The 12804-nt window shown below is 48.9% G+C and overlaps 1 protein-coding gene across 4 annotated transcripts in view; it reads right to left on the bottom strand.

Annotated features, from left to right (window-relative positions):
* Positions 1 to 12804, bottom strand: part of JCAD (junctional cadherin 5 associated) — a 45926-nt gene that overhangs the window by 21593 nt on the left and 11529 nt on the right. For 3 of the 4 annotated variants that reach the window (XM_045182794.2, XM_053922592.2, XM_053922593.2), the window contains one exon: positions 7398 to 7736. In XM_045182794.2, coding sequence (XP_045038729.2) covers positions 7398 to 7678 — 281 coding nt within the window. In that variant the 5' untranslated portion in view covers positions 7679 to 7736. Of the gene's footprint in view, positions 1 to 7397; positions 7737 to 8588; positions 8802 to 12804 lie in introns of those variants that run through there. The other variant, XM_045182796.3, reaches the window with a different exon arrangement.

Raw genomic sequence — 12804 nt, 5'->3', positions numbered from 1 at the left:
TTTATGAAAACAAAGCAAGAAGAGCAAGCTCCAATCCATGTTCTCTCACATAAATCCACCAGGTAGGGCAGATTATTTCTGCATTTTCCTATTTGCTCTTTAATAAGGATATATTATATTTTTACCCAGTTAAAATATCTTCCCCAGTGTAGTCCATACATTGTCACTGTGGATGATGAAAAAAAACACCCTAGTTTTCACTTCCCTTTCATGTTTCTATCACCACCCCTCACTTTTACACATTCATTCATTTATTCAATGAACACTTACAGAGCGTTCTCTGTGCCTCCGTCCCTCTGCTCTTTGGAAGGCAAGCTTAGAGCAGTGAAGAGTAGGGGAGGCAGCCACCAGGAACAAGGAAACCTGACAGGCAGTCGTCCCCTCTCTCCCCAGGCAGACAAGCACGCTGTGCCCTAGGAGAGCTAACCAAAGCCCTGAGGCCCCACAGCTGGTACGTGTCAGTATGTCAGCTAGATTGTAGTCTAGGCTGTTCCTACTTTGTGAAGAACTGAGAGGGATACAGTTGACCCTTGAACAACACAGGGTTTGGGGTACCGAGTCCTGTGCAATGGAAAATCGAGGTGTAACTCTGAGTCCCCAGTTGTCTCCTGGTATCCACTGGGGGACTGCTTCCAGGAACCCTGTGGATACTCAAGTCCACAGGTGGTCAAATCCCTTATATACCACGGCACAGAACAATGCCTACATTAGACCCTCTGCATCTGCGGCTTCCCAATCACTGGTGAAAATGGTGAAAACACCATTTTCCATCCATGGCTGGCTGAACCTGCAATTCCAACCCATGTTGTTCAATGGTCAACTGTAGTCACATTTGCAACAAAGTGAGTGGAACTGAAGACCCACTCCGATCGTTTTTAGACACCTGTTTCATGTTCTTACTATTCGGTGTCTCTCCCTTGGGTATGTCCCAGCTGGTTAACCAATCCAATTCTCTAGCTAAAGAAAAAACTCAACACTAAAACTCTCCTCTTGCTGCTGACACAGCTACCTGCACAAATGAAGTTCTCGGCTGAGCTGCTGACGTCTTCCCATTAGAGAAGCACTTTCTCATCACTGCTCATCCAGAAACCTCACGTTCGAAGGGTCCAACCTGCTTCTTGTCAGGAAAAACTGGTGAGAGCAAAATGACAGCAGAGTGTGTGCAGGAAAGAGAACTGGGATCCAGGCACTTCGGGAAGGACACACTGTTTATGAGCAAGAGCCAAACACCTCAGAAGAAGAGCTTACAAAAAGATGATGGGAGAATTAGGAGGTCCGAATCTTCACGTGTGTTCGTAAGCATAATAGCTCAAACGATTCAGACTTTACTCTGTGTAAAGGTCAACAACAACACCTAACACTTAGGATATGAAGCAAGAAGCTAAACGACAAGTAATGTTTGTGGAACTATGGTTTTCTAAAGAGAACAAGCTACATAGAAACAGATGTTAAACTTGAAGCATTCCTTTTTTGGAAAACCATCATAAGCAGGATATGATTTGAGAGAAGCTTAAAAAGCCTCTGAAAATTAACTGTTTACCATATCCAGTAGCACTATCTAGAATGGATGTTTACTGATCAAATATAAACCTCCCAAGATGATGCCCCAGATCGCTGCCACATCAGAGGCTCTCCGAGATTGCTAAGTCTCTAATTAGCTACAACTGCCACTGATGACAAGAGATAATTGCAAGTCACTCTCATGGTTAACTAACAAAACTTTTTACCAGAATTCCTGGGGCTGAGCAGAGACAACCTATTATGGTGTGACTTTTAGATTCAAACCTCTGCTGTGTTACTTTATTTTACAGTTTCCTCTGATTATAATATTTCAAAGGAAACACATGAAGGAAACCGTGAATGCCTGATAACAGTGTTTTACATAGTTGAATGGTAGCTAAGTATTATTCAGTTACAGCTACTTGCATTTTAAGCAGCAGTTTCCTCCGCGTATAGATAACAGCTAGGTTTTCTCCTTTGTCTCCTCTTTTTTCCCCTTAATCTGTGTGTGTGTGTGTGTGTGTGTGTTGGCAAGCAAGACTTGGAACAAGATAGTACGTGCATAAATAGTTAAACTTAGCGCAAACTGCTGAACTAAAATAATACTTCTCATTATAATCCTGAACACAGCTGTAAATAGAAGCTTTCAGGACCATCCTTTTCATATTTCCAGAGAGAGGACAGAGATGTCACATATAAGATGAATTCAGTAAGTATCTGTTTCTGATTATATGGCAAAAATTAGGACATAATAAAAATCTAGCACTAAGTGATTTGATCTATAGACTGCTGGCTGACTGTGTGCTGGTTTGCAGACATTCCTGTTCGCAGCTATGCACCTGAGATTGCTGCAGTGACATCGGACATGGCCGGTGACGTTTTGCGCAGCTAGCGCATGAGGGACTGCCATGCAAAGCCTCCAGCCAGTCTCGGCCAAAGCCAGTCTCAGCACCACAACCTGTTCACAGACCACTTAGGGTCTAGATGAGCTCTGTGGAGTCCCTGACTCAAAGGGGAAATGCCTCTGGTTACTAAATGAATGGTCTGTGAAGAGCACAGGTGTGGGGTGCATGGTCAGTACCCCCACCCAGCCTGGAGACCGCCCTCGTCCGGAGCCCCTTTACCCACAGCGCATAAAGCTCAGACAGCAATGTTCAGTCCTCCCCTACCCTCACCGTGGCCACAGCCCCCCTGGCTGCCCCAAACTATCAAGTCTTTCAGAAAGCTGACTAAGGGAAATGGGCAGTGGTCATCAGGGGGCTCTGGAGATAAACCATGACCCAGAGGCAAGAGAGGAAGAGAAATCACCAACCGTGAGCCCAAGTTCCTGGGAAGAGTTACCATGCATGGAGGGCAGAGGCCAGCCAGCAAAGGAGAAAGCAGAAGTGCAGGGAGATGCAGAGACAGAGACGTTGTGGGGCAGAGACCCAAGGAGTCCCCCAGGGGAACAGCCTCCACCCCAGAGAGACAGCAGCTGAGGGGCCACTCCGGGCTCCCGGCTTCCTCATCCCCACACAGAGTGAGGCCCGTGAGTCTATGTTTCCTACCCCCGATGGCCCGCGAGACTCCCCATTACAGTCTCACAGCAACCGCCCCCATTCGCTCAGGTGGCTCAGCTTCCTGCGCCCACAGACTCCACGGAGGAGGGGCACTGTACCAGCAGGACTGGCTGGCCTGACAGTTTTTCTGCATCTGTTAGTTCCTCCCCACTACCTCCTTGCTCCAAATGAAGCCATTGGTTAGTGTGTCTGAATGAAGACATCAGCACTGCCACCTGAACCGTCCAGAACAGAAAGCCAACACCCCTCCTTTTACAATGGAACCTCCCCAAACTAGCCTCACACAGGTCCTTTCACTGGCAAAACCCTCTCCACCTCCAGCTCACAGTAGCCAACGGCCTGAAACACTCAGCACCTACACAACTGCCTTGCCATAAAGGAACTAGGTATGAGCCAATGTATTGATTGCTGAAAGATGCTTGAGTGTTCAATGAATGCAAAACTCTTCAACAGGGATTAGCAAAATCAGAGGAGAACTGGTGTCAGCCCTTGCGGAGCTGAGAAAGTGTTGGCAGAACACCAGGGAACAAGTAACTAACTGGAGAAAGCTGAAAAGGTCACGCTGCTCAGGTGGGTTTCCTGTGGAGAAGGGGAAGAGGGGGTTCTGGGTGCTCCCAGGCAGGACTTAGGAAGAGGGGAGCACATGGTACCCCATGTGGCTGGCACCTGGAAATGGAAGAGGACATAGGAAAGGCAAGTGTGGCTCAGAGGAGGAGGACTGAAGGGCCCACGACAGAGCCAGGGGCTGACAACGCCGGCAACGGGGCGCAGGAAGGCCCCTGAGCAGGGTCATGCAACAAGGGTCAGAGCCCATCATTCGTACTTTGAATGCTTGCGAAGTTTCCAGCCTGAGACAGCCAGTGCAACGCAGAAGGTAACTATGGAAAACAATTACTCTCCAGTCGTCAGTTTGGATAAGCAGCTATGGAAGATGAGAAGACACTCTTCGTCCTGAGTCCAGTGCTGGAGCTCAGGAGCTTTTTGGTAAGTTCGGTTGGTCCTTCACCACTCCTCACGTCAGAACTGTCCTCCTCATCCCATCTTGGGTGCTCAGTATCACTTGATCTAATGACAGTGGAAGCTCAAAGCACAGCCTCTTCTTCAGCAAGTCAGGAAACACATATCCTGAATGTTTAGAAATCTGGCCAAATCCCCATATCTGTATTCCTTTTTTTTTATAATTATTTTAAATTTTATTTGACATGACCAGCCCTTTCATAAACTCTCTTCTGAGCTGATGCTAATTATCAGAGGGAAAGAAGTAATCCTGATCACTCCCACCGCGCCGGGCTTGTGGACAGCACCACCTTCGTTTACGTAGCCCTGAGCAACGCCACAGAGAGGCAGCATGATACACAAGTATCTGATGCAGGTGCGACTGGACGCATTCGTCGCGCAGCTCCCCGACAGGAAAGGGACACAGCTGGGCTCTGAAGGCACTTACACATCCATGCGAGCCACTGGGAGGGCAGAGGACCAGGACCAACACCAGGACTGGAAGTGCGGTCCGGCACTGAGCAACTGTGAGAGCTGCTCAGAGGCTTCCGCGCCCTTTCCAGACTGGGCCAGGCCTCGCATGCGGAGGGTTGGGCCAGAGCCTGTGTTGCTGCACAGTGCCAGCGACCGCTGGCCTGGCAGCCCAGGGCCTGTGGCCCGAGCTGGGCTCCCCTCCACCACCTCCCTTGCCAAGTCACCAACACTCTCTGGGCTTCACGTTCTTTGGCTATGAAGTAATGACATTGCCAGCATGCCTACATCACCACTGTCGTGCCAGAATTAAACAGACTGCCTCTGCTCAGCCCCGGTGGCCTTCTGAATGCCTGGGAGTCAGTGGAGCACTGGGGACCGGTCCGTGGTACGGGGGCACACTCTAGGGTGGACCTCAACCCACCAGAGAAACCGCAGGAAGAGGGGGCCTTTGTGACGTGTCCCAGTCACTCTGATGGCTCGGAGTTGCACAGGGCCATCCCAGGCCCCGTCTTCCCCACAGACCCAAGGGCCAGCCTGGCAGGGTCACCGCAGGCCAGGCTGCAGGGCCATCGTGGCACTCATCCAGTGACTGCAGGCTGGCACCTGCCACAGCACCATTTGTTTATCCAGATTTGGAATTTACAGAAGCCAAAGTATTACTGGTTTAATTTTTCCTTTTTCTTGTTTTAAATTTTTAAGCTGTTAACTATTAGCACCTATTTGCTTTCTCCAAATGCACATTTTTTTCCGATGAGAAAAAATAATCCTCCTCCTGCCCACGTTTTTGTTCACCTCCTGTTTTCAGTTCTCTATCTGCTACTAAGAAAAAAAAAAATTCACTTCATTACAACCCAACTCAGCTAGTCTCTGCGGCTTTGGGCACTGACATGGACTTCTACAAGCATGGACTATGCATTTTCTTTTTCAACCCTACCAGGCAACCTTCAATCCAAAAGCTAGTGTACACCTCCCAAGTTAATCAGCCAACCACAGAAACGGGAAGAGGCCAGATCTGTCAAGATCTCTGTCATCTGTATAAAGACATCCCAGAACTACACAAAGCCACTCATCCAGGCACTTTACTCAGGACAGAAGGAAAGGCCTCTGGCAGACAGGCTGATGCCCACCCACCTAGAGGCTGGGCTGGTGGCCCCCATGGTCCTCAGGTACCTGTCACCACATAGGGGCTAGAAAGTCCTGAGCCAGCTGTGGACGAGGTTGGGAGCCGCACTGCCCGTGTGCAACTCTAAAGGGGATTCTATCACCTCCCACTCGGGGACCCACCTCTCATCTCTGATGCAGACCTTCCTGACAAAGGGGGACCCCACACAGCCTGCGCAGCACATTCTCATGGATCCCACAGCCACTGTCAGCACCTCGTTAGAAACCGAGCCTCGTTAGAAACTGCTTCCCAACGCTGTTAGGTTGGCGGGAAGAAGGAACTGCGCCCATGAGCCCACAACAAACTCCCCGCACACCTGGCACTGTAACGAGCTCTTAGGACCCTACAATCCAAGGTGGAAAGTACAGATACACTCAGCACAAAACTAGGAGCAACGGGAGGCAAGAGAAAATCGAGTACAAGTCTGTGTATAATAACTAAACGGTCCTAATTCTGAGCCAACTCATCCATAAGCACCCTCTTCCAAAGTCCACGGAGGGTGTGTTTTTGGGGGAACATGGCTCAAAACAGACTTGAGCCCAACAGAGCAGTGGAAGCAGGCACAATTTGTGAATAACAAGGTTATATAAAAGCAGCTTGAAGTTCTTTTCCATTCTGGGTCCCCCTCTGAACCTGGCTCCATCAGTGAATCTCTTCCCCCACCAGGCAGCTGGTCTGACCTGTCCACACAAGCCTCCTTTCACTACAACGGGCATGAAGAGGGGCAATCGCCTTTGTTTTTCCTCAATAACCAAGGTATTAGATGCTCTGCATTATGAGAGAAAATCCCTCCTGCTTTTTGCCTGAAAGCTGTCAATGAACAAAAAAGATCTTTTCTGTAAAAAGGTGACTTCTAACCATTAAAGGTTATTTCATTCCCTTTAGACTCACCCACTCCCCTTTCTGTGTGCCTGTTGTTTCGCTTAAAGACAGGTCTATTTCTTGCCGGTTACACACAGTTTCTTGACACGCTCAAAACAGTCAGAGCCCTCCTCCCCTGGTCGGAGCCTGGTCCCAACACAGCATTAAAGACAAACAGCTTTATGAAGTGATGACAAAGGTTTCCTTCAGGTCAAAGCAGCCTGGATGAGATTGCAGGGCTCCTCTCCCATGCTGGCTCTGCTCCCCCCGGAACCAACCTCTTCTGTTACTGCAAGCAAACACCTGCCGAGGCAGCTGCATTCAGATGGGGACCCGCACCGGGCCGGTGTGTGTGTGAGGAAAACGTGGGCTGGGAGCCGGTGGAATTATATGAATACACAAGAAGAAAGGTGTTCTTCACACATGGTGGAGCACACAAACCTCTTGCAACTCAGTAATGTACCACAATTCGAACATATTAATAAGAAAGCCTAATGTACTAGGAAGGTGTGCCTGACATAAACTAGCTTTTACAGAGTTTTTAAATGGCTTCTAGCTAAGGCAGTATCAAGAGATTCAAGGGAACAGAGAAGCTGAGTACCGAAATGCAGTGCCTAGCAGGACAGAATCCATTTCCTCACCACTGTTTATTGACGGCCTACTGGGGCCTGGCCCTGTGTTCGATGCTCCTGGAGCATCCCAATACCTCAATGGACAGTAGCATTCTTGTCCCTCCACCCCCTCCCAGATCCCAGCCAAGTATAAGGAGTGGGAGGGCTTTATTACACATTGTACACCCGCTGCCAAACCCCCGAGTCAGAAGAAAATGGTGGGTGCTCACTTACCCCTCCTCAGACATTCTGGCCGCAGAGGCACTCGGGGGCTCTCCGTGGGCTCTCAGTGCATGACGGCCCTTGTCAGAATCAGCCCTGGGTCCTGTCCCCGGGTACGCCTTACCATGTGGGAAGGCAGCAGGGCCATCCTCACACCCATTCAGCAGGCCATGACCCCCTCTCGCTCTGGTCCTCGCCGGCCGGCGCTCCTCATAGTGAGCCTCGTGTGATGCCTGAGCATCTCTTGACAGCTTGTATCCATGAGCGATCAGGAGGTCTTCTACACTGTACATAATGCACCGGCCTCATCCGAGCTCAGCCGCTGGGATGGTCGTTGTGGCAAGACGTGCACTGCGGGGACAACAGAGAGTGTTCTTGAGGACTCACCAATTCCCCCTGCAACTGCGTCCAAACCAGTCCCTGGTTAGGAACACAGCACAGTGCCTGCGCCGAGCGTGGAGACGGGGACTGCTGCCTGAAATGACTGTCCATCTCCTTCGGGCAGAGCGGGGATGCAGCAGCACTCTGCAGGGTGTGGCGATTACTCTGGGGCCCCACCCTCGGATGGCTGCCTCTTGTAGAAGAGTCCAGAATGGTGTTTAAGCAATGAAACGATTAACAGTGTCCACCATCCCTTGCCCCAGCCATCTGAAAACAAGAGGGATAAGGAGAGAGGACAAAAATAAATGCAGACTCAGAAGCTGCAATTACTACTTGGTATTTCTAAAAAGAGAAACTACCAGCATCAGGTTTAATCTTCTTATACTTCCCTGCTTTCATCTCATAGGCACACCTTTCACTCTACAAGGGCAGGACGAGATCTGTAATCAACGCAGAGCCAGGACACACGTCAGCAGGGTGCGCAGAGCAAGGGCAGCTACAGCGGGAGGTCAACCACCCTCCGAAAACAGACCCTCGGCTTTTCGGCTCATCGTGAGAAAACACACAACACACTCATCAAGCACTCACACCCGACCCACTGCAGAATCCCGAACTTCTCTTTCCACGTGAAACTTTTAAGAGTCAAATTTCTCCCCAGTAAATCTTGGGTAAAGATTCTGCATCTCTGGGCCAAGGGTGTGCGCATCCAAATCCTGTCGTGGTGCACGAACTCACTGCAGCTACTTCCCCGAGTAAACTGTTCTCAGGCCACAGTACCAAAAAAAAAAAGAAAGAAAGAAAAAGAGATGGACCGGAACCTACTTGAGAGCATGTATACGAAAGCAGGTGGGGCTGCCACATTTATTTTTATACAGGAGAATCTTCTTTCCTCCGTCTTCTCATTGTTAATAGGGTGGAAGGCAGTTTGGTCAGCCAGACCTGGCTCCCCAGAGGCCGTGACGCGGGCCCGGGCAAGAAGCACACCGACGCCAGGCCGGTGAGAGCGGTCCGGCTCCAGGCTCACTCCACTGGTAGACGGAAATAGTGCTGCGGCAGCCCCATGAACAATGGCCAGGAAATGCCTGCTGCCCGTGTGCAGGTGAAAGGGGACACATGTGCTTCCTGTCGGTAGGAGTTTCTACTAGGACCCACAGTACTCTGACTGCGCATGTCTTTCCTCCTTGTATCGAACTAGGAAATGACAATAGCAAAGGCTCAGTTATCAGCATGAAGAATATGAGACTCTGGAAGGCTCTAATTTTCCCTTAGGTTCCTACGTATTATGTGAAGTTGACAAGCTCTGGCCACTGCTGCGCTAGTAGAGAAATCTCCGTAGAGAAATCTGCTGTGTGTCTTTTAGGGGGTTCGCTTAGATGGAAGTGCAAGAACCAAAGAGGCAAGTATTTGTTCTTGGACTCAGGTGAGCAGTCACTGGGCTACAGACTACAGAGGAAAGAAGATCCTTTACAGACACAGGGCTTGGGGACGGGGAGGCAAGGCTAGGGAGGCAGGGCCTGTGTTTGATGCTACCCCCCCCACCCAGACTCTGGCACATAGTATGCTCTCAAAATAACTTGAGTGAATTCACAAATGAAAGAGACATTTGAGCTAGGTTCTGAAGAATGATTAGGAGTTCACTAGATAAACTGCCCATGTGCACATGTATGAGATGGGAAACTGACATTTAAGCTAGATTTTGGGTACAGTTATTCCGGCAGTAAAGAAATAACATAACAGAACCCTAGCAGCCTAGACCAGGGACCCCAGACTCACTGACTCAGTGTCACACACCCAACCATGTCCACAGCTGGGGTCAGAGTTTAGGACTCGTGTCGCTCAGCTTCTCACTCTCGCTGTCGGGGTCTTTAAAAGCAAGACGCACTGCACTCCGACCAGCCATCGGTGGACCGAGGGGCAGGCCAGTGTCTACCACAGAGCTGGCTGGGCCATGTCCATTGTTGGACTGGTAAGCAATGACCCTCACAAAGCATGTAAGTGGCTTATTTCCCTTCTGGGGTTAGGTAAATTGGTCCATTATGGCTATGTCTGCATGACAATTATATTAAGCAAACCCTCAAGTGGCAAGACAACCCAGGCCAAGCCATAAACATCTTCCAAAAAAGATTCAAAACTTAGCCTGGGCTTCTATTTCATCTCCACTCCTATGCTAAACATCACCTCTCCCTTACACAGACTGCTAAAGAGTCACACGGTTTTTCTAACCCCTGTTGTAGTCAGCTTACTTTCTTCAGCATTCAAATCTACTTAGAATAGGCTGCCTCAATGACATGTCCACTACAGCAGTCACCAGGATGGGACATGGAGGGGCTGAGGAGAAGCCTGGCCCTTCTGAAGTTTGTTTCCCATCCCGAGACACCAGCACTCAACATCAACAGCGTTTAATCTGATCACGCACCTACCGCCTCAAAGGTTGCTGGAAAGACAGACATACACTGAAATGATCAATGCCAGTTATTGTAACAGGTTTCACAACTTGGCAGATACGTGTGTAGCTCAAATAACACTGCGTTAGGTGTGGCAGTTTTAATCCCAGCGCTCGTGCTGATGCACGGCTCCAGCCATGCCCCTTAGAGCAGGTCATTAACCACACCACACCTCAGTTTTCTGATCCACCAAAGGGCAGTGCCACCATCTCCTGTCTCACCAGACTGCTTTGGGGGCCAAATAAGAATACGCAGGGCTTCAAGTCAAGATGCAGGCGTAGGTAAACATGGCTCATCTCCACGTACAACCACATCAAAATTACAACTAAACTATAAAACCACCATCATTCAGAACCATCAGAAATTGAATTAAATGAAAGTCTGACAAGTACGGAATTAAAGAATTCACATCCATCCAGACTGGTAGGGTGGCGGTGACACAGAATGGGTTGGTCCCACATCCACATGTGGTGGATAAAAATTCGAGAGGGATATCTTGGGAGTGACGAGTCCCTGCCCAATATGAGGCCCCGAGGCCAGGGTTCCAGCGCCAGGAAAATAAGTCTCCACAACTTCTGGCTGCAAAAACCAGTGGGGATTGAGTCAGTGGAAGAAACTTCTGGAGTTCTAAGCAGTTCCTCTTAAAGAACCCACACATGTCCTATGTCAGACTCACTTCGTCTGAGCTCCAGCACAGGGGTAATAGATTGAAAGGCACCAGTGGTACACAGGGAGGAACTGAAGTGTATGGCATCAAAACAAGAGCTAGGGGACAGCTTCCACCCAGACAGAAAGGCAGGCAGAGGCCACTGTCCCTTTCCTGAACTCTCCCCCCACAAAGCCACAGGGCCGGCAGGCGGGTACCATATCTGAGACTCTATCTATCTGCCTAACACTATTTACCCTGCCCTGGAGATCCCCTGAGACTCAGTCCCATCCAATTTATGGGCCTACCCAAGCTGTTAACAGTGACTTTTCCATATGAATGGCTGGTCTTGGCTCAAGCTTCGTAACTTCCTAAATCCTCTCAAACAAGCAACAGTCAGCCTCAGTGAGCCCCCAGCCCCTGTAACTCTTGCTACGTGGTCCCAGGCCCAGCAATAGCAGCAGCCAACCCAGATTCACAGCTTGGCTTTATCTGGGGATCTCCAAGCCCAGCACAAGTAGCAGCCATCTCAGATTGCTGTATAGCTCAGGCCAGGTGGCCCCAGGCAGAATACAGGTGGGGGCTGACCTTGGCCTGCACCACCCAGCAAACCCCAGAGCCTGTGCACCCAGTGGACTGCTACAGACCATGTGGGAGCACAACCACCCTGCCCCTGAGCACCTTATTCTCCACAGAGGGTAGAGTTTGGCGGTCAGTAGTCAGAGCCAATCCTTACAGCTGACTGGCCTAGGGAAACCCCTCCCATTGATCTGCCAACAGCAATCAAGGCTCAACTACAAGAGAAGGGTGTACACAGCCCACACCAAGGGCACACCTCGAGTACCCAGCTTGGGTGATAGGGGAGGCTGTGCCACTGGACCCTGCAGGACACCTACTACATTTGGCCACACTACCAAGACTAGGAGTCATAGCAGCTCTACCTTATATACAGAAACAAAGACAGGGCAGCTGCCAAAATAAGACAAAGGAACATGGCCCAAGTGAAAGAACAGATCAAAACAGCAGAAAAAAAACCCTAAACAAAATGGAGATAAGCAATCTCTCAGACGCAGAGTTGAAAACACTAGTTATAAGAACGCTCAAGGAACTTAGTGAGGACCTCACCAGCATAAAAAAGACTCAGTCAGATATGAAGGATTCACTAGTTAAAATAAAGAACAACTTACAGGGAAACAACAGTAGAGTAGATGAAGCTGAGAATCAAATCAATGATACGGAACATAAGGAAGCAAAAACCTACCAATCAGAAGAAGAAAAAAAAAAGAATCAAAAAAAATGAGGATAGTATAAGCAGCCTCTGGGACAACTTAATAGATCCAACATTCACATCATAGGGGTGCCAGAAGGAGAACAGAAACAGCAAGAAATTGGAAATCTATTTTAAAAAAATAATGAAAGAAAACTTCCCTAATTTGGTGAAGAAAGTAGACATGCAAGTCCAGGCTGCACAGAACTCCAAACAAGACGGATGCAAAGAGGCCCACCCCAAGACACATCACAATTAAAATGCCAAGCTTAAAGATAAAGAGAGAATCTTAAAAACAGCAAGACAAAAGAAGTTAGTTACCTACAGGAGAATTCCCATAAAACTGTCAGCTGATTTCTCAAAAAGAAACTTTGCAGGCTAGAAGGGATTGGCAAGAAATATTCAAGGTCTTGATAAGCAGGGACCTACAGCCAAGAATGCTCTACCCAGAAAGCTATCATTTAAAATAGAAGGTCAGCTGAAGAGGTGCCCAGGCAAGGAAAATGTAAAGGAGTTCATCACTACCAAACCCTAATTACATGAAATGTTAAAGGAACTTATTTAAGAAAAAGAAGATCAAAAGTATGAACAATAAAATGGCAAAAACTACATATCTATTAAGAATTGAATCTAAAAAACAAACTAAGCAAACAAGAAGAACAGAGACAGAACCATGGATAC

The sequence above is a fragment of the Desmodus rotundus genome, chromosome 4, assembly GCF_022682495.2.
Source record: "Desmodus rotundus isolate HL8 chromosome 4, HLdesRot8A.1, whole genome shotgun sequence".
In the NCBI taxonomy this organism is placed as follows: Eukaryota; Metazoa; Chordata; class Mammalia; order Chiroptera; family Phyllostomidae; genus Desmodus; species Desmodus rotundus.
Note: the sequence above shows the minus strand (reverse complement) of the source record. Positions and strands in the feature narration are given on the sequence as shown.